This window comes from Thermobia domestica, chromosome 16 (assembly GCF_964235325.1).
Source record: "Thermobia domestica chromosome 16, izTheDome1.hap1.1, whole genome shotgun sequence".
NCBI lineage: Eukaryota > Metazoa > Arthropoda > Insecta > Zygentoma > Lepismatidae > Thermobia > Thermobia domestica.
In genome coordinates, this window is record NC_137469.1 from 18,947,448 (window position 1) to 18,969,910 (window position 22,463).

At 35.5% G+C, this 22,463-nt stretch overlaps 1 protein-coding gene across 1 annotated transcript in view; it reads left to right on the top strand.

The window, feature by feature from the left end:
* The window catches only part of LOC145672940 (proteasome adapter and scaffold protein ECM29), a gene marked incomplete in the record, with an annotated part of 148,951 nt that overhangs the window by 119,438 nt on the left and 7,050 nt on the right, over nucleotides 1–22,463 (top strand). Inside the window, 4 exon segments of the mRNA XM_081742170.1 lie at nucleotides 6,792–6,937; nucleotides 9,638–9,801; nucleotides 10,282–10,483; nucleotides 13,674–13,809. Of these exon segments, the coding sequence (XP_081598296.1) occupies nucleotides 6,792–6,937; nucleotides 9,638–9,801; nucleotides 10,282–10,483; nucleotides 13,674–13,809 (648 nt within the window).

Below are 22,463 nucleotides of genomic sequence, written 5' to 3' on the forward strand. Positions count from 1 at the left end.
AAACAAAACAGGATGAGCAACAGTACTGAAAAGGGATTGAACCCGGGGCCGCACCCACTGGATCCACGGTGGCTGAGTGGTAGAGCGTTCACCTCTGGTGCATGGGGTTCTTGGTTCGATCCCAGCTCGCGCCAGTGATTTTTGTGGTGAACAAACACCGTGTGTGTGGGTTTTCTAGGGCTTCTCCCGTTTCCTCCCACTTTCTTCATTCCACGATTTCATTTTATCATCATCATCGTCTCCCTTAACGTAGCCGGCATAACCGTGGGACGAAAACTTAAAGATATTTTTCCAACGGGTCCGTATCTCCCTAAATTTTGTAACTCGCCTAACATTTGTAGACTTTCTTAACAGAACTATACTTGTTCAACAGAGAAATGATTGATATAGGCTAAAGATTTGATTGTACGCCTCGTCTGTACTCTTTATATATATATATATATATATATATATATATATATATAGATAGATAGATAGATAGATAGATAGATAGATAGATAGATAGATAGATAGATATAGATGTAGATATATATATATATATAAAATCTAGTTCTATCATTTTTTCTAAAAATATAGGTAGCAGCAATTAACAATTACTTATAGTTTTTTCAGGTGCAGCAAGACAGGTTCAACATTACATATATGTAGAGATGCAAAAAAGCCGGCTTTTTTGAATCGATGGTTTTTTTCACATAAAAAGCCGGCTTTTTTGGGAAAAAAAAAAGAATTTTGGAAATTTTGGCTTTTTTTATTTTCATGATTTTTCTATCTAAATAGCTTTCTTATAGTATATTCTATACTTAGATAAGAATTCCATGACCTAAATGCCATATTTCACTCTAAAATTCATCATCAAGATGGATGGAGCACATGTTTTACGAATTAAAGCTAACATGAAGAATGTAGTATTTGAGGGCAATTTTAGAGGCTATTTAACTTTATTTTAACTTTTGAGTTATCGATATTTTTTCTTCTCGATATCATTTCAGTTTGTCGTCTGTTTCATTTCTGAGAGCTTAGTACTCTAGCTTTTAACGCAGAAGTTAAACTTACGTTTTTCTGTATATCCGTCAAAGCGTACGTTTTTCAATATATCCGTCTAACCGTACTTCCACATTTCTGTTATACTGTAGCTGTGCAACGATTTAGCAATAATTTTCCGGATACAACCTTGAATACTAATTTATACAAATAATCAGTAGCGGATTTAGAAACGTACTTTGGGACGGGTTTCTCTGATTGTTTCATTTTCTAAAATCTAATTTTATTTGGGAGGAGCTTGAAGTTTATGAGTACAGGCATAACTAATACTGTATTTCGTTTCGTTTTTGTATTTAGCTATAATCTTCCGGATACAACCTTGAAGATCATTTTATACTGAGAATCAGTGGCGGATTTAGAAAAGTATTTTGGGAGGGTTTTTTTCTTACTAATGTTTAGTTTTTCTAAACATTCGTAATTTTTATTTGACGGGAGCTTAAAGTTTATTAGTAAAGGCATAACTAATAGATATTTCGTTTGTTTTAGACATTCCGTAATTTTGGGGAACAGGCTTCAGTCCGAAAGACCGCCCCCCCCCCTAACCCTCGCAAAACCGTCACTGCTGGTAATTAGTAATAATAACGATTTAAAAACAATAAGAAATGAAGTCTGCCAACTCACAGTACACGCACTATTTCTACTTCATAGATGGAATGAAGAAAAGTTTTGTCAGAATGGTCGAATGCTGAGTTGAATTCCGGACTTCTCGATAGAAGCGCAAAAGCTCCAGTCAATCATGTTTGTTGTGCAGTTGTATTTATTTTAACTTAAATATATTCCGTAGTTCTTTTTTGTGTGTGTGTTGGTGGGGTGGGGAGAGTTCCATAATGATATGAAGGGTGTGAGCCAAGAACATGGTAACTAACAAATTTTCAATTGCTGAGTTACGCAGCATCAGATAGGCAGCAACGCATACCGCTTCGTTTAATCCCTCATGTATAGACTTATGTGAAAAATCAGCTTTCCGACTTTCAAAATGGATTGTGCAGCAGAAAATTTCTAATTTCTTAAAATAGTAAAATTATGGGTTACCATGTTCTTATCTCACACCCTTCATGTTCAATCCCTCTTGTTAAAAATACAGAAAACTTGAGGACTGAATAAACCGTGATGGTGCTTATATAAAACTGTAGAATTTCAAGAATATACAAAACCAAAAGCTCTAGGTGTGCAGCCTTTAAGTGTATCATATAAATCTAAGTATTTTTCTTATGTTTTATTTTAATTTTATTTTGTTCCAAAAAGAGGGTATGGAATATTTTGAAGTAAAAATACTACATAGAATTTTGCTACTTATTTGAGTATTTTTTTAAAAGAAGTATTTACTTTTAGGGTTGGCTGGTTTACACCAGCTGTTTTTCTTCTTTTTTTAAAATAAACAACTGGTTTAAACCGAAAAAAAAAAATAAAAGGTACGAAAAATGCGAATCGTGTGAACTTCATGGTGACGTTTCCATACATCAAACCATCTGCATTAGTTTTATTTCCTTTTCACCTTTTAATCAAGGTGTCCCATGTTCAATTCTCGGTCGAACCACAACCCTTCTTTCATGCGTAAACAAAGTAGCGGTTCGGATGTCACTTGAAGCGAAAGTCTTCTCCTTGATAACCTCGGTATTACGTAAGGATGTTAAGCCTGAACATACGAAACGAAACTAAATTGTATATTTCTGCATGCCTGAATGCCTGTTGTTTTATAAAGAAGCCAAGGTTGCTTAAATATACTGATATAAATTGACAAAATTTATCAATTGCCTACGTAGCTTCCAACATTAGCTTGGATTGTATTTTCAATGATATGTACGCACTAAATTTGTAATTTAATACCTCAGTTTTAGCGTACTGATTATGATACGTTGACCTTTAAATTTTACATGCAAAGCAATAACAGGATTTTTTCCGTTATTGTTTTACATTTAGAGTAATGACGGGATTTTCCTGATGGCTAGGGCGGGAGTTTCTCAATTTAAGAAATTTACTGACCGGACTTCTTTAAGCTTATGTGACCTCTTCCAGCATAACCCCGTTGTTGCATAATAACACCAAGGCGAAACAAACTTATTTCTGTCAATATGTAATATAAATACATAAAGCAAAATATCTAAACCCAAAAAAATTTGGTTTAAACCAAAAAAGTCTAGTTTAAACTCCCCCCAAAAAACGGGATTTTGGCATTTTCAAAAACAACCATGGCTCTTGCCAACCCTGCTTACTTTTGTATGTAGGAGGTTAAAAAAAATCTTATTATATACATTGGTTAATCCTTTGGAATTCATAATGTAAATATGTTGAGAAGTAAAATTGTTTGAAATATTTTTTCGAAATTCATGGTTTATTTTCGAGGTTTTATATTATTATCGGCATCAACCACTAATTAAATGACTTTTTGTGTTGTAGAGAAGCGAAACAAAATCTGGTTTATCAATTTAAAGCAGAATTTTCAAAAAAGCCCAAAATTTCCCAAGCAAAAAAGCGAAGCAGAAAAAACCGAGTTTTTTTTTTTCAAAAAAGCCGGTTTTTTCCGAGCCCTTGCATCTCTACATATATGTATTGGACTCTTCCCCCCACCTACCTACCTTCCGGCCGAAAAAAAAAAAAATCGACCTCTCCCAGCAAACTTTTCTGGGTTCGTGCCTGATTGGACCACGTTTTAAGAACACTTTTGAAAGAAATTAGTGTTTTTGAATACCAAAAGAGGAAACTTAACAGATTGTTTATTAGAAATTACGTTCACTTAACCATTTGTACCTAGAAACACAATTTTAAGTTATTTAATAAAAAGTTCGATGTCTCAATTTTATTGGGGTTCTATAATTTCTACTACGTATTGATACAATTTGCCTTATAATTTCAATAATTTACACTGTGCTGTTGAAACTAAACATATGACGAAGTCTTTGTATGATATGATTTAAGTTTGTATTTTATCTCTATGATGAAAACTCGGTTAAGGTATCCGAAATATAGATGTTGAAAAAATGTTTCTACACAGGAACATTAAGAAGGATAGTAATTTCTAGACTTTAGTTTTCAGGAAGGTGGGAACGAATGTAGGGTAAACGCACCCCTGTGATAAGCTGAAGAGTATATATTAATTTCTATAGTAATCGAATATTAATTCTCTACGTATTACGCATAACTTACTTTGATATACGTCAAGGTATTTAAGTACCGGAATGTTTTCGATAGTTGCTTCTATCATCTTCAGCGGCGTTCTTCAATACATCAGTTGCGTCTCTTAATCACGCCTCTTAATGTTAACCATATTTTCTAAGAATTTTACCGCTACTTTCCAAATGTACTAAATGATATCCTTTTTACTAGGATAAAAAGTGCAAATATCAAAATGAGATAAATTCATACAAATTAATACAGGTTTCAGATACCTATATGTTCATATATCTGCGTATTCATGTGTAAAACTTCACTAAATTTCTTTTAAGTTTGCTAAGCGCAATTAAAGCATAAAAAGTCCAATGTGCAGCGATAGTTAACTTAAAAATTATTGGTAATAAATTTTCATTTTTCACTTTTCACTAAATAACATGTCTTCGATTCTGTGCAATGGTAGATATTTAAACCAAACAGTTCGAAAAAATGTTCAAGAATGTTGTTAACAAATGAACAAATAAAATTCATATACTAACTTTAAACCTTATACTAAGATGAGCCGTAGTTAATTTTCTAAACATTCGTCAATTTATCTCCTTAATAATAATTCTTTACATAATATATAATCTTTCACATTTGCGTATAGATGCTGTAGAATAGATAATTTAAATAACCGGCTTGCTTTGCATCTCGAATTTTTTTTTGGGTTTTATTCATACGATTTCAGTGTTCTCCGACACTGTGCTCGGGAACGCGTAGAATTACTTCTGGATGCGTTGTTAAGGTTCTTCCCTTCCTGTGAAATTCTACTGAGAAAATAAAAGTAGATAGCCCTATTCCTGAAAAACAATAGTAAAATTTTGGCTTTTTGGAAAAAGGCGTGTTGTACACTTAATAATGTTTATATCATAAGTCTTAGATCTTTGTCCTGTGAGTAAAATTAGCAGAATTCTGATAACTGTTGATCTTTTTCCACTGCTGAAATGAAATAGGCTTCTTAGAAAAAGTATGATACACTGAAATTGGAATGAATCCTGGATACTCATAATTGTAAATTCACTTTTATGTTATTTGTGGAAATTAATATATACTAGTCCTGATTCCGAGGCTGCATTAAGATTGCTCCTGATGTCTGGAACACAGGAAAAAAATTAAATTACGTGACAGTCTTTGGGTCGTGGACATCTTAGAATGTTTCCTTCAATTGTACTTAAACATTCATTCAAGTGGCCCCGCATAGCGTAGTCGTTAACGCTCTCGCCTTCAGTGCGAGCGGTTCCGGCTTCGATTTCTGGTGGGAGCACTCGGTCGAAAAATTGTAAAAAAGCTTTTTCAGGCCAGCCGTCCTGAATAAGATTTTCCTCATTCACACTAGACATATGCCGGGGTCGTACCTTAACTTATAAGTCCCAGACCACTTTCTTCCTTCCCTTTCATCGGATAGTGTGATCGCCGAGGGACGTCATCCCTCAAATGTGACGGGTTAACATGGCCATAGATGCCGAAAGCCCAGAAATCCAAATCCTAAATCCTAAAACATTTATTCAACGTAAACGCACTGTGAAACGAAACTCACTGGTTAGAATTAATAAAATTTTGAAACGTTGAGTTACTCTTTTCATTATTTCATTTTCTCGCTGGAAATCGTCGGATGATTATTATTAGAATAAATAATCTACTGCTTGTGTTTACATCCTATATGCCTCTTATAAAGAGTGTTTCAAAACAACACCGACAACGTTTGGGAGGTGATTCCTGACACCAAGATAAGATAAAAAGTGTAGACCAACCTGGGTGCACAAAGAGGTCCTTCATGGCTAACGGTTAGCGTACGCGCGGGAGACCCGGGTTCGCTTCCCGGCGGGAGCTCATGTAGTCCGGATTCCACGTTAATCAGTAGGTCCACGTCTCGTATAGCCTTGCTACTGAAAGGGACGCTAAACTAAAAATCAACTCAACTCAAAAAATGCTTCCTTTCGGAGTTATAGACTGCCGAAAACATGAAAAAATTAACTTCAAAGGTCCATAGCACTAAAATTATAGGACCTACCGTAGTCGGGTCAAGACTTCACTTAAGAACTAATATGTGCCCTATCCAAATATCCATGTCTCAGAATCTTACGGTACTCACGAAGCAATTTTTATATAGGGAGTTTGGCTACGGCCATATAATTTGAAGTACTCTCCAACTGCCTCTATAAAAACTGTTGTGGAAGTACAACAGGATTCTGAAACATGGATATTTGGATAGGGCACATACTAGTTCCTAAGTGAAATCTTGTCCCAACTACGGTAGGTCACATAGTTTTGGAGCTATAAACCTTCAAAGTTAATAAGTTTCTTAATATTTTCGGCAGCCTATAATTCCGAAAGGAAACATTTATGCACCCAGGTTGGTCTATACTTATCGTCTTATTTTGTAGTCAGGAAACATCTCCCAAACATTGTCGGTGTTGTTTTGAAACACCCTGTATATTACAGAAAACTAAAAATATCCACTTTTCACTCTACAATCATCTATGAAGGAAGGACACTTCGAAAGTAAATTATTTTATTTATTTTAATTTACAAGACGATACTATTTATTGTTTAATGTTTTACTCATGTTGTATAATGAACTTGATATTGTTTATTTACAGAAACGTCAAGTACTGTTGCTGTATGGGAAGAAGTATGGTTAGAAGTAACTCCAGGAACAGAGGCTGGAATTCGCACCCATCTAAAGGAAATATGTGAATTACTTCAAACAGGGTTGGAGTGTGCTTCGTGGACCATGAAAGCTCAGGTAAGGATACTTTCGGCCACGTATTACATGTTGCATGAATAATCATTCTTTATTTACAGGGTGTCTATCGGTCACGAAAGTCATGAAAGTCAAGAAATTTAGCTTTTGGGTCACTTTTTTTTTATTTATTTATTTATTTATTTATTTTTTTTTTTATTTTTTTTTTTTTTTGGTACAAATATAAGTATAGGCTGGAAAATTTTGTTCTATAAAACGTCAAAACTCACTATCAAAAATGTCTATGGTGTGCTTTAGACACTACAAAATCGCAAGCAAAGCACGCATGAAAATTCGGCCCAATTCGCACCCAAATTTGCTCTTGAGAATGTTACTAAATTTTATGGTTTGGGAAAGAAAAGGTCACGAAATTTCATTTTGGAATTTGAGTAGATACCCTGATTTATTTCATCCAAACTTCAAATTTATGGTATGACTCAGTGCTAGAAGGTTCGTCTCGGTGTGAGAAATCCTTGGTTAGATCCCAGTTCGTGTGGATTTGTGGTTGACATTATGTGTCTGTGGCACAACCTACGTGGTTCGTGATAAGACCACCGACCTCAAGAGTGAGAGTGAGAGAAAGAGAGAGAGAGAGTTCTGGGAAGCGGACTGGGTGGCGAGTGGTTAACTCATCGGCACAGTATGCTGGAGGTCCTGGGTTCGCGTCACGGTCCAGTCACGTGTTCATTCTTTGTGTGTTATAGACTTTATTATATTTTGCAGACTCTAAATTCGTATAGTATCTTACACTACCTGTATTATGGATTCAGCAGGAAAAGGAAATTTTCTGCAAATTGTTATACTACAATTAGAGATGAAGCTGCCAAAATAATGTCCATATTTGATACAGAAATTACACCTCTTTACATAGGGATATGAGAGTTATCATTTTTCTACATAGATTGTGACACACAGGAAATTCCATAAAATACCGTCCTGTGATCAAAAGGTTAATTCTCCATATTTCTGTAACCTAAATAAATTTCGTAGTCTTCTCAGAATTACTTGAGCATCAAAACAAGGCTAATAATTTATCTAGTTCAGGTAAGATTAAAAATGAAATTCTGTAATAAGATGCTGATGGTGAAAATCGCACCACGTAGGAAGGAATGAGGAATAGTTTTCAGGATTACTTACAGGATTTGTACAACTGAGAATGGCATTTGAACGATTGCAGTTTTAGCGGGATGGCACCTGCGTGGGCTTATAGCTTCCCCGGTTCTGTGTGCAGAGCAGTATGCATTTCCCAAAAACTATTTACAGAAGTATGCCACTAATAAAAATAAATATCAGTAGATTTTTTTTTCTTTTATCTTTGTTGGTGGCATACTTCTCTCTAAATAGATTTTTCTATATCATATAAGTGATTTAAAATTCAATTTTCAAAAATAGAAGTCCATAAGTGAAGATACGTGAGGATCTACAAGCTAGCTAGCGCTTTCTCTCTCTCATTATATATATATATATATATATATTTCAACGCTTTCTGGAGCCTCCAGAAAGCGTTGAAATCTAATACATAAACTTGAAAGCGACTATGTTTGTGACTCTTGAACCACAACATGTAAACCACCCGATCAATCTCGATCAAATTTTCAACATAGATAAGGTTTGGGCCTGCGATGGGTTTTATCATTTCACTTTGACGGTGCAACGTAGGGGAGGGATATATATATATAAAAATGAAAGTGACCGTCTTTGTGACTTAAAACTCTTGACCACGCGACCGATCACGATCAAGTTTTCACCATAGATGAGGTTCGGGCCTAGAATATTTTTTATCATTTCACTTTGACAGTGGGGAGGGGGAGGGGAGATATTTAAAAAATGATCGAAAATGACCGATATTACTGTTGAATCCATAGTTTTTGGGATCGCTGAGATGAACAGTGACACTTCCTATGCCGTTTAAATCCAAATTCAGCCCCGCAACTTGGGGGGAGAGGGAAGAGAGATATATAAATATTATAAAACTAACCGATATTAGTGTCGATTACATAGTTTTCGTAATTTGAGACAAACAGTGACACTTCCGATGCCGTTTAAATTCCTAATTCAGCTCCCATTACGTTTTATGCCTAAAATGAAACGTATTCTCACCGTGTGAAGAACAGGTAATCTGCTAGTTATATAATAAAAAGAAATATTTTCTTTCTGGTTTGAAAGTCAGTACTTATTTGTAATCTGTAACTATGAATCCTGCAGAATACTGAATGATTTCAATGAAGATGTAATAAATATTACAACTTACTTGTTGACCTTTTCTGGGAAAAGTTACTAATAGAGAAGTGCAGTGTTGCTACTTGCTACGAGACGTGTCATTTATTACTTCGTGGGACTTGCTTTCTAGTTGCTAATGCGTGATTTTAATTATATTGGGGCATAGAAATTTAAAAAAAGACTTGAGTTTTAGTGAGGAGCCAATCGTGCACTGAAGCATTTTTAATTTGAATTCTCAATAAAGTTTGTAACAGGTTGTTTTTTTTTTTATTATTATTATTTTATTTTTTTTTTTAAGTATATTGCTTTATTTATTTATTTTCGTCTTCTTTCTTTCTTTCCTATTTGTTCGTTCCCTCCTTCATTTTGCTTTCTTTTCTTTCATCCATTCACAGATAATCTTTCCTTGACTTTGTAAATCCAAGGTCGTGGATTCACATACCCTTACCTAACATGTTAACATGTATTTATTTATTTTAACAGGCAGCCAATGCAATAGGTACCGTTGCTACTAAGATGGGTCCACAACTAGACGCAACTCACAGGGCCATTTTAATTAATATGTTGTTATCTGGTCTCTCTGGAAGGACTTGGAACGGCAAAGAAAGTTTACTGAAGGCTCTTGCCAAAGTGTGTGTCAACTGCAAGTAAGTATTAATCGAATACGTTGCATGATTAAGGGAGACTAGTATTTATAAAATATGGTTTAATCACATTTTAATGGATTTGTGTGGGAGTTTCAGTGACATCGCACTGAGTGATTAGTAGTAGAATTTATATGATAAGACAATTTTCAGAAAGAAGCGCCAAAATTTAATTCTTTGCAATTCATTCAACTTGCATTCATCGATGTCCATTATGCAGAGGTTTCATTGCACTTTTTCTTCAATACATTTGGAAGTTACAGGTGTTTGAAAACCTCGACAACAAAATTTGCATGTTTTTAGCTCCTAAACGATTTCTTGGGCCATAATTATTAGAAAGTTCCCATTTTACTGTCTCGAATTTTCTCACTTGTACTTTAAATCAGCTGTAAAATACAAAAATGAATTATCATTATCTCCAGTCATTTGTTTTATTTCTTCTAAAATGTTCAATATTAAGGGTTTCCATTTGTGTATTTGCAGAGCCGCGTTGAAAGAAGAGACACTAGCGAATCCTGGAGAGAATGTATCTTCCACGATTGTAGACGCAGTTGTAAAAGAGTGTAGGAAGGAGCAGTTGCTATATAAAAAACACACACTTCAAGCGTTGGGCGATATATTGTATGCCTTAGACGTTGATAGATTTTCCGACGTGTACGAAATAGCACATGATGTTCTTAGTAAGGTAAGTGGTCGTGAAAGTTTGATTAATGAAACAAAAGTATTTTCCATTTAGTTTAATTTTACTTCAAGTGTTAAAGCAAAGTAAATGTCTTTAAAAAAAAAAAAAAGAAAAAAATCTATATTTATACTTGATGTAACAACTTTATGGCTGAATAACGAGAAATTTATTAATATTAATAGTTATAAATGAGTTTTGTTGGAAGAAATTAGATGTTGAACTAAGACCGTTACGAAATAGTAACTAGGTAACTACTTTATGTTATTACATAATTGATTGCTAAATGAAGGAATTAATGTTAGATTACTCGATCAGTTTTCATTAATGTATGCGACTATTGGTTTATGTGTTGAGTTCACCCGTACTCCCCTAAACGCCTCATACGCGTATTTGCGCGATTCTAAGAGCACTTTTTTTCCCTCCAAAACCAAGGTGCGTCTTAGATTTGAGTTATGCAGATTTAGGTCAGATTAGATGGAGTTTTGTCAAAAATTGCTACATACTGGTATAATATGATACCGATAATGGTTTGCTATAAAACTAACGCACGCAAGTGTTGTACCGTAATTACATTAGGAAAAAAAAATACCATCAGATGTATACTCATGTCCAAAATTATTGTCGCATGTCTATAAATATGTTGTTGTAGGAATATAATTTGATAACGAATTCGCCCGGTATTTCTTATAATGTTAGTATGTGTATAATCGGCAAAGACATGTATGTGGCAAATTTCATGTCAAAAGAGCAGTAAATAAGAACAATAGAACGAAAATAAAACTTTCTTGTCCATTTAGCAACATTTTGTTTTACTCGTTCTAATTTTCGTATTTATAATTCTTTTCCTATGAGATTTACCTCAAATATACATTTCCCGATTATACTCATAGTATCAGTATTAAAAGTACCCTGCAAAATCATTATCAAATTATATTCTTACAAGAAGACAGTTATAGATATGCGACAATCATTTTGGACATGAGTGTACATGACTCATGCATCCGGTATACCGTATATTCCAGCAGTAAGTTCAATGTTTCTTTATTGTCCCATAACATTATTTGTTTTCCCGTGTTTATTAATCCTTTTTTTTTTTTTTTTTTTTTTTTTTTTCATTCTTTAAAATCAACGCAGTGTAGGCTTTTTTCATTTTCGCCAAGGATGCGTCTTACATTCGAGGATTTTTTTTTTTTCAATTTTTCCTTCAAAAATTTGGGGTGCGTCTTATATTTAAGAGTGTCTTAGATTCGCGTAAATACAGTATTTCCTCGTTTCTGAAGTAGTGTAGATTATGCTCATTTCTCACATTCCTAGTTTTATTGTTAAATTTTTGGTAATATCAGTGAATAAGAATTGTGTCGAGTACCTGTAATATCGTTATCCGATTTGAAATATTATCACGGGCCGCGGTGGCTTAGTGGAAGTCCTTGGTTCGTTCCCAGCTTGCGCTAAGTAAACTTTGTGATGGATAGATACCGTGTACGTGGGTTTTCACGGGGTCCTTCCGTTTCCTCCCACTTTATTCATTCCACCATTTCATTCACTTTTCACCATACCGTCTCCTTTAGACTAGCCGGCACAACCGTGGGACGTAAAACTTAAAGATTTCATTTAATTTCAGTTTTGAACACATCTGTTTCGAGTCCTCCCTGTTGTCCTGGTGGCTAGCTGTGCCCCTTTGGAGCACGTAATTCCCGTTCGATTTCCGATGGGAGAGCACAAAAAGTAATTTCACGATCATTCACTTGCACTAATCATCCATCACGTTAGCCTAAAGGACATAATTGTGGGCCGTTAAACTAAAAAATCATTTTTACAGCTCCTTTCTTACAGTAGTCATTTCATTCAAATACAATTAGCCGTTTTCAAGCTATAACTCTTTGAAATCGGATGTAAAATTTAGAGACACCCTGTATTACCGAAGTTTTATTTTTACGATCAAAAACAAGTTTACTTTTAACATAGAATATATTTTTGTATCAAAAGATCCAGTATATTTCAAGCAAAAATTTGCTTGTTGGCCTTATATCTGGAGAACTACACCCAAACATCACTTAACTCAGTATAATGTACTTATTTCATAAAAAAATACGAAAACTCGGTTTAGGGGCCGTTCAAAAATGTTGTGGCCCCTGATCCAAAAATACATCAAAAGATCCAATATATTTCAATAAAAAATTTTCTTGTAGGCCTTATATCTGGAGAACTACATACAGTGTAGCCAAACCCAAACTATCACTTAACTCAGTATGATACTTATTCTGTATAAAATATGAAAACTCAATTTAGGGGCCGTTCAAAAACTTTGTAGGCCCTGATCCAATTGACCCAAAAGATCCAATATATTTTAATTAAAATTTTTCTTGTAGGCCATATGTTTGGAGAGCTACATATAGTGTAGCCAAACCCAAACTATCAGTTAACTCAGTATGATGTGCTTATTCCGTATCCAGGGTGTCTATCGGTCACGAATGTCACGAAAAAGTCACGAAATCAAAACGGTCATGAAAGTCACGAAATTTAGCTTTTGGGTCACGATTTTTTTGTAACTGTACAAATGTAAATATAGATTGAAAAGTTTTGTTCTATAAAACGTCAAAATTCACCACCAAAAATGTCTATTGTCGGCTTTAGACGCCACCAAATCGCAAGCAAAGTACGTTTGTATCGCATGGATGAAAATTTGGTCTAATTCGCACCCAAATTCGCTCTTGGAAATGTTAGGAAATTTTATGATTTGATAAAGAAAAGGTCACGAAATTTCATTTTAGAATTTTAGTAAGACACCCTGGTATCGATTTAGGGGCGTTTAAATATTTTGCGACCCCCTGATCCAGAAACTAATTATTTTCCAAGATCGCGATTTTTTTTTTTTTTTTTTAAATCATTCCTAAAATTCTTGTATGAAACACAACACAGTACAGTACCAATATTTAAATTTAAAATATTACGTAACAATAATTCTATTTATTGTGTATTACAGATTTTAAAATACCTGATGTGTATATATAAGAAACACCCAATTAAGAAGTAACAGTAATACATACCTAGAATCTACGTAACGACTGCTTTGCTGTCTGTTCCTAAATCCAAGCTAATTAATAGTAAACAAGTAAATACAGAAGAGTGATTGACTTCTCCAGAAGTGTAACGTCTTGCAGTTCTTTCTTTAAAAACTCATTCTTTATTGTAGTGTTCTGACCGAAATTCTTCTGACCAAATGGATGACGATGGGGAATCTTCAACCAATCACGAAGATTTAATCAAATTGAAAGAAGTGGCGTACGAATCATTAGGAAAAGCATGGCCGAAGAATGAAGAAACACAAGGTAACTTTTAAAATAAATAAAAGTCAGTTTTCGTTTCACAGTGGACTTCCAAATTATGTGAATTCAATTATTCGAAACCGGAAGTAGTTGATCTGTAAATTGACTGGAATAGAGGGATAATGTGAGAGATGGAACCTGTTCACCGATACTTTATTCATATCAGAAGCCGTTTTTCGCTTTCTCGTACAATTATTACTATATAGAAATCAATATTAAAACCGGAAGTTGTCTTACTTGTACTACTTCCGGTTTCAGTAGAAGAATAAAGGTGAGAGGGAAGCTATTCTTAGGATTCGGAATCCATACTAAAAGACATCTGTCACCTCCTATTACCGTTTTCCTCTATAGTGTAATAACCTAGACGTGGTCTGTATTTGTTGACACCAACATGTGACATTTTGTAAACAACTCCACTACCTTACTACAAGTTACTAACATGAAGCAGACGACAGGAATCATCGTCACCACCTGGTCATGTGTTAGAAGAACATGAACGCCACCGCTGTTGAGAAGAATTATAAAACTCCATGCGTCGCCTCAATCGATATCAGTTTCGGCTGGTCAACCTTCCTCCCTAAGCTTGCCTGAAGCTTTGTGGGAACTCAACCCCTCTCTTAGCTTGCGTGAGACTCCGAGGAATTTTATCCATTTTGCTTGCCTAGAGCTTTGTGGGAACTCAACCCCTCTTTTAGCTTACGTGGAGCTCTGAGAGATTTCTAACATAACCCAAGACTCCTAGCTTGCTTGGAGCTTTGTGGGACCTCAACCCCTCTTTTAGCTTGCTTGGAGCTCTGAGAGATTCCTAACTGCAACCACCTAGCTTGCCTGGAGCTTTGTAGGATTCCTTCTCTTGGCTGCCTGGGCCATGAGACACCTATTTACTCTAACCATTTAATCGATTTTGTATTGATCTTAGGACCACATTTATAGTGATTCTGTGGTATATTGATTTATAACAGAAACTTTTATAAGAAAAAGTTATAGGAGAAAATCGAATCCCATGTGTAATTTGCTCTACCGTCTACCATATCAAAGTAATTTTACAATAGAATCAATATTGCAGTTGAATTTTTTGTTGAATTCTGAAGTAGTACCTGAAGTAGTAGTTGAATTTTACCTTGGAACACAACAGCTCAGTAGTAGAATTCTTATGTCTTTTGCGCAGGATCGCTTCTTGGATACCCGCCCAAGTAAGTTTGTGGTGGACAACATCGTGTTTGTGAGTTTCCTTGGGGGTACTCCTGTTTCCTCCCACAGTCTCATTCTACCAATTCTTTCGTCATCATTTACTTGCCTTAAGAGTCTTCATCCCGGCGAAATTAAAATACCCCTAATTTTACAGTAATTATGTGATATCTTCAAATAGATAAAAGATAATTGAAATATGGAACAAGAGCGCCCTAGACAATATTATTTTGCGTGAGGTACCGTTATAACAAGTCACCTAGCGGCTTTCCGTTTTCAGCTGTTTAGAAACGCGAAAATAAATGCCAATTTTCAAAATGGCTCGAAATCGAAAGCAGATAAGTGAGTCGTGATAACGGTTTCTCATGTAAAATAATATTGTCTAGGGCGCTCTTGTTCCACATTTCGATTATCTTTTATCTATTTGAAGATATCACATAGTTACTGTAAAATTAGCGGTATTTTAATTTCGCCGGGATGAAGATTCTTAATCAGCCGTTTCCCTTAGCTTTGAAGGGCATAATCGTGGAACATTAAATTGTAAGATATGAATTTTACCACTTTTGGTTGCAATAGAGGAACAAACTTAGAAATAATCCTATTCTTGCAATACTGAGTTCACTTCAAAAAAACTGCTTATTATGTTATTGTTTTATACTGTGGCAAATAATGTTGGGAGAAAAATTGACGTGAAAGTTTCTATAGAGACGCTTAATCTCTGGGGAACTTTTCGCTGTCCCTTAACGTTTTTGCTGTATGGAGATCAGTATTGAAATGGGTCATAGGAAATTCGCACTGCTTCCGCGTTAGTTGAAAGATACAGATAGAGGTAGTACACTTCAGAATTTAAATCGATAATTAAAAAAATCTCATGTCGCTGTTAATTACCATTTTTTGTTCTATGGCAATAAACATTAAAACCGGAAACACAATTTGACCACAATCAATCAATTACAATATCACATAATGGAAAATCAAGTTATGTCGTTCACTTTTAGATTGCCGAGCCTGATTTCACATGTAAACCGGCTAAAATACAGTCTTCAGTGACTGCAGATCAGATGCAAATAATTCTACATAAATGAAATAAATGTCATTATATGTAGAATAAAACATTCAGAATATATAGTATATGATATACGCAAATTCAACAAATTCTGACTGCAGGTCAGATCAGGAAAAGCTGATTACGTAACTGTCAAAAGATATATATATATATAATCTTCTGACAGTTAAGTAATGAGACTTATTTTATTGTGACCAAGCAAACAAAGATAATGTAATAATACCTGTTTCTTGTTCAAAGTACATCCCTCCTGAGTCAATACAGCGAGTAGCACGATCACACAAGAAGTAGAATGATCTCTGCTACACAGTTTGTGGTATCTTCCGTAATATCGTTGTCACAGTTGTTTGGATGTCTTCAACATTGTCAAAAAAAAAAAAAAAAAAAAAAAAAAAAAAAAAAAAAAAAAAAAGTCGTCCTTTTAATGATAACTTCAGTTTAAAGTACATAAAATAGTCGCAGAGGAACATACCTGGGGAATAAGGGGGAGGGGTATTCCTGCAGCGCACATACTTGTTTTTTGGCCAAATATTCCTAAACAAGTACTGCCTACTGAGCGGGTGCATTGTCATGGAGAAGGAACCAGCTACCTGGGGCTGAATATTCAGGCCAAGCACGACCAATTCTCTTCATGAAACGCTCCAAAACACTTAAATAAAGCTAGACATTCACTGGGTACACTTCCACGGACCTTTCAAATGAGTCGTTCGTTACGAACAGACGTTGGACGACCCGGCCGAGGTTCATCTTCAGTCGATTCCACCCACGTTTAAAACGTTCACACAATCTAAAGATCTGTGCACGTGACATGCATGTATTTCCATACACTCCCCGCATCAAATCAACAGTCTCTGTGGCACTTTCACTCAGTTTAACGCAGGATTTGATATTCGCTCTCTGCTTCACGCTGCTAGCGTGACGAGGGCCTCTCGGTGACTACTGGTAATGGCGTCGTATTTCCTTCGCGTGCGACAATACGGTGTTTGCCAGATTGTAAAAGAGAAATTACTTTTTTTGAACGCACGTATTGGTTTATTGATTGCATTCACTGTTTCGCCACAATAAAATTATTCTCATTACTTAATTGTCGGACTTCTTATATATTTGTTTGGAAAGCGGGTATTAATAGATCTTGAAGACAGTCATTACTTCGTTTCCTACTAGCCACTTCATAAAGATATGCCCCTGACTTCGCTGCCGTGACATTCACTCAAAACTTACATTGCATTGTCGTACCTCGTTGGAATTGCTGGAATGTTGTCTTTTCAGTACTTAAGACATAAAAATTTTCTTTGTACTGTGTAGTAACAAAAAAAAATAGAAATTAATGAAAAAGTGCGTATTTTATAGTACTACTTTGGTAAATCAATGTTTATAGGACTATATCTCGAAAACGAGATCACTTAAAATAATTTCCTCTGTACAATATGTAGGTGTATCCATTAACTTTAAGCTGTGAAAAGTTCAATTTTCATCACTTGATACTTTTTTGTGTAATTAAATGTATGACGTTCTGATTTCCTTTACCGTGGTAGGTAGAGAAACGTACGAAACACAGTTCGAAAATTTCTAACTCTAGTATTTCAAATATTTGAAACTTTTAACAAAAAGGGTTTAATTGGTAGAATATTTATTTAAAAAAAAAAAAAATGTCTATTCCAACATATTCTATGCGTTAAGCGGAGAGCCATGTTGCAGCCCAGCCTTTAAATTCCCCGCGCTTATATAAAGAAACAGCATACAGTAACTGGAAGTGTGGCAATGTTGTTGTGCTGTGTTGTCGCATTCAGGAAGCTTACAGCGCGAAGCCTACTTCATAAGAATGTAATAGGAAAAAGTATTTAAGATCTCATAACCTTTCACATCATCTTAAAAATAACAATGTATATACGTATCTCAATGTAATCGAAATAAAACGTTGAAGTAACACATTCAAAAACTCATCTCTTAATCTATTTAACTCATTCACTTTCGTCACTTGCTGACTCATCATAGCTCCTGCTATCTTCCTGGACACTTATTAACAATGGCTCCATTTCTACGTCAAGATCTATCAGTATACACACTTTCCAGCTTACGAACCTGTTAAAGAAAAAAAAAAGAAATGTAGGCTTGGCAATCACACATTCACCCAAGTTGTTCTGCGATGAATTCTCCTACCGAATATAAATAGAAAATTATGAGTTTTTTGTTTTCTTCCAACGAAAGAAAACTATGCAATGTGTAGGTGACGAGGGCTGTTTTTGTGTCTAATCACGTCGCACTGATTATGTTTCCAATATTTCCCTTAGGTTCGTAGGCGTCAAAAACTTACACACGCACTCATATGTGTTCATTTGAGTGAGACGGTCGAATGTACATTTATATTTTCCTGAGTGTTTATCCTGCGTTTTTATTGAAAAAAAATAAAATAAAATAAAAATGGATATTCCTTCTACGACCGGCGGTATTACAGAAGGAAGTGGCAAAATTTTGAGCGATAATGAAATTACAGAACTGATGAATGACTCCGATTCAGACGGTTATGACTTAGATAGTAATGAATAGTAATGACATTGATTATTCTGTGCTCAGTGGCATATCCGGGAGTGAACAAGATAGTAACTCTGTTTCAAGTGAACCTGAGGTTGCGCCGGGAAAGAAAAAAAAACGCGGCGTTCCTATTTGAAGGCAGATTTTGATGTACCTTGGAACGATAAAATTCCCTCCAAAAATGCAAAACCCTTGTTTGGTGGTGTCCCGGGAATTAATCAAAATGGCTGCGCTATCTACAGAATATTTCCCACGTAAAGTGTTTCAGCTGTTTTTACTGATGAAGTTTTATAGTATATATATATATATAGTTGATTTTAATGTTCCGTTCAGCAGCGAGGCTATATGAGACATAGACCTACTGATTAACGTGGAATCCAATCCACATGAGCTCCTACCGGGAATAGTAGAATAAGAAATGAATCAATATGCAAAACAGCAGATTGAAAAAAAGAAAAAAATTACTAAAACAAAAAGTCTTTGTTTTCTAAGTGAAAACGTGTTACTTCAGTTGAAAACAAGAACATTTTTACACTAATTATTCACATGTGCTTTGTACGGAAGCCAGCTTTACGCGATTTTTACAAATCAACTACGCAAGAGCTATCAGTATGACTGTCAAATGTTGAAAGAAGCTGTTTTTCCTGCTGTTTGACATCACTGTCAGTGTTCACATACTGTACAGGAAGAAAGCAAGAAAACAAATCGTACTTTGAACTTTTTATGTGAACGTAGCAGAAAAACTGCTGCACTCAGCAAGCACTGAACCACAGGGACTATCCCAGTCTTCAGCCGGTTTAGCAAGGCTGGTAGCAAGGGATCATTATCCGTCCAGTGCTCCCCCGATATCCGCAAATCGTAATAGAGTAGGACAAAGGAGATGCAAAGTGTGCAGCATCCGCAAGGTGAAAGTAAGTTTTTAATAAAATATTAGCATTTATTACCTGATATATATGAGTTGGACTTTGCGTGGGAAAGTGCTTCGAAATGTACAACACTAAAGAGAAGTATTTTGACTTCTAGATCTGAAAACAGATTTTCTGTGAACTGTAAACTCAATATTACATATCAACTAAGATTGTATCATATCATAAACTTTGTGAGTGTATTTGTTTCTGTGTAAGTGTATTTTGTACTGCATGCAGTAAGTGAAAAAAAATTGACAAAAAGCAACGAATTTTCGAGGACTATCACATGCAAATCCGAACAAGGTAAACAGTTTGTTTTCTTAATTTTAAACAGTTGGTACGTTTACTGTACATCCTGTTAATTTCTGAGAGATTGGTTAAAAATCTGTGGAGATATGCAATTTTAAAAATAGCTCTAAAAAGTGCAGGACAGTGTACGTGACAAGTTTAAATACCCATCGAGCTGAGAGTTACACGCCAAGAAAATGTGGCAACGTAGCACTCCGTGTAAACTGCGATAGCAAAGGGCGCATAGCAGGGACAATCATAATGTCATATTTGCCATTGTTTATCTTTCAAAACAAATCAAAACAGTTTGGTTGAAAAAGTTATTTTAAGATCTTTCTAAATGTTTTTTCAGATTGATAATACACCGCAGCAGTTCAGAGATAATGATGTCTCACTTTTTGCTGAATAACAAGAAGTTACTAAGTGTTGAGTAATGAAATTTTTAGAACTTACAGGTAATACGAGGGCAAGTCAAGAAAGACTTGGACTGATTTTTTTCCCGGCAGTTCTGTTAACGCTGGAGCTTCATAGTTTGGCATACAAGTAGGGTGGGTCTTGCTGTGCATATATATAAAATGTTGTTAAGGAATCATTGCATGTTTGGTAACCACGACTTTTTATTGCAGGTGATGTTCTGCGCCGCCTCTAGAAGTCGCCTGTAGAAGAAATGGAGTCATTACGAGATGAACAATTTGCAGCTATACGGTTCTGCTATCGCCTGGGGAAAAGTGCAACAGAAACTCTAGGAATGTTGAGAGCAGCCTACAAAGATGACGCTCTGCCACGAAGTACCGTGTTCTGGTGGTTCAAAGAGTTTAAAGAGGGCCGAATGACAATCACGAAAGCTGGTGGACCAGGTGTATCAGCGTCAGCTGTTACTGAGGTGAACATTAACACGGCAGCAGTCATTGTTAGAGAAGATCGCCGCATCAGTATCGACGATCTGGCAGCCGCACTACGCATATCTCATGGCAGTGCCTTCAAAATTTTGCATGACCACCTCCACATGAGCCGAGTGTGTGCGCGATAGATTCCGCGACTCCTGACACCAGAGCAGAAGGCCGTTCGAGTGGAGACTTGCAGGAAGCTGTTGCAAAGGTTTGAGGATGGTGGAGACGCCTACCGCATCGTGCGACTTTTTTCTATTCCCTGCCCTAAAATCCAGACTGCGTGGACGCCGCTTCTCCGATAATTCCGAGGTTCTGAAGGCATCGGAGGCGGTTTTGAAGGACCTCTCAAAGAATGGCCTGCGACACGTGTTTGAGGACTGGAAGACTCGAATGAAAAAGGGCATTCAAATGGGCGGGGACTACTTTGAAAAGGATCATGTGCCTGTTGCTGAGTAATAATAAATTACCTAGAAAAAAAATCAGTCCAAGTCTTTCTTGACTAGCCCTCGTAGATGCACCTACATATCATGCACAGGAAATTTTTTCACGTGATCTCGTTTCCGAGATATAGTCCTATAAACATTAATCTACCAATAAAGTACGGTAAAATACGCACTTTTTCACTAATTTCTATTTTGTTTTTCTCACTACACAGTACAAAAAAAAAGTTTATATCTTAAGTATTGAAATAACAACATTCCAGCAATTTCAACGAGGTACGACAATGCAATATAAGTTTTGAGTGAACGTCACGGCAGCACCGCGAAGTCAGGGGCATATCTTTATGAAATGGATAGTAGTGTTTTCTAGTTACAGAATTGGTGTGAAGCCCAAATTTTATTTATTTATTTATTTTTCTCCTTGATTTTCTGTCATTTTGAAAACAATGAAACACTTTATAGATATACTAATTTCGACTAACCTTGGTATACTAACATGATGCAGTTAATAGATTTCCTATTGATTCGCTTGTTCATAAGTGTTCTCAAACTAATATTACATTTTTTGTACGACATAATTGATTTACCACACTTCTACTTGTTATTTACAATGTACTATTGCAATTCCTCGAAAATAATTTCTAGGTACAAATGCCTATGATTAGGTACAACAACGAGTATTAAAACTAAGTAGTTCGCTGAACTAAGGTTAGTTTAAGTTAGTTGTAATTCTGTATAAGTTTAGTTCCTTAAGTTGTCTTTAGGCACAATTATAGTGTATTTTAGAAGACTGGAAAATACGTGTAAATTTCGTAAGACAATATTTGTTCCGTTTGGTTTGTAAAAATTAGACCAGTGCTATAGTGATCGCAAGGACTCGTGAAGCTTGACTTAGATTTAACAATTTCACCACCCAATAGAACGCGAAGATGTGTCCCCGTCGTCAACTCCCATTCATGAAATTTTGTTAGTGTTGTTATACAAAGAACATCTCCTGGGAGAACAGTGTTGTCGGATTGCCGCTAAGTTTCAATTTGTTGTTATGGTTGTGGTTGTTATTATTTTATATTTTTGCTATTATTATTGCTACAATTTAATTCGAATAATCGTTAGTGTTCGTGTAATAGTTCTTTAAGTGTTTTTTTTTTTTTTTTTTTTTTTTTTGTTGCTCGTGTGCCATGTTTTATTTTTTATTTATTTATTTATTTTTAGTTTGGCAACATTGTTTGTTCACTTCTGTTGTTTCACATTTTCTGAAGTGTGCGTTCGGAAGGCAGCTCCACGAATCGTCCCGAATTCTTCCGATGCATCTCACGTGAGGCAAAGCAGTTCTATGATGTGTGTT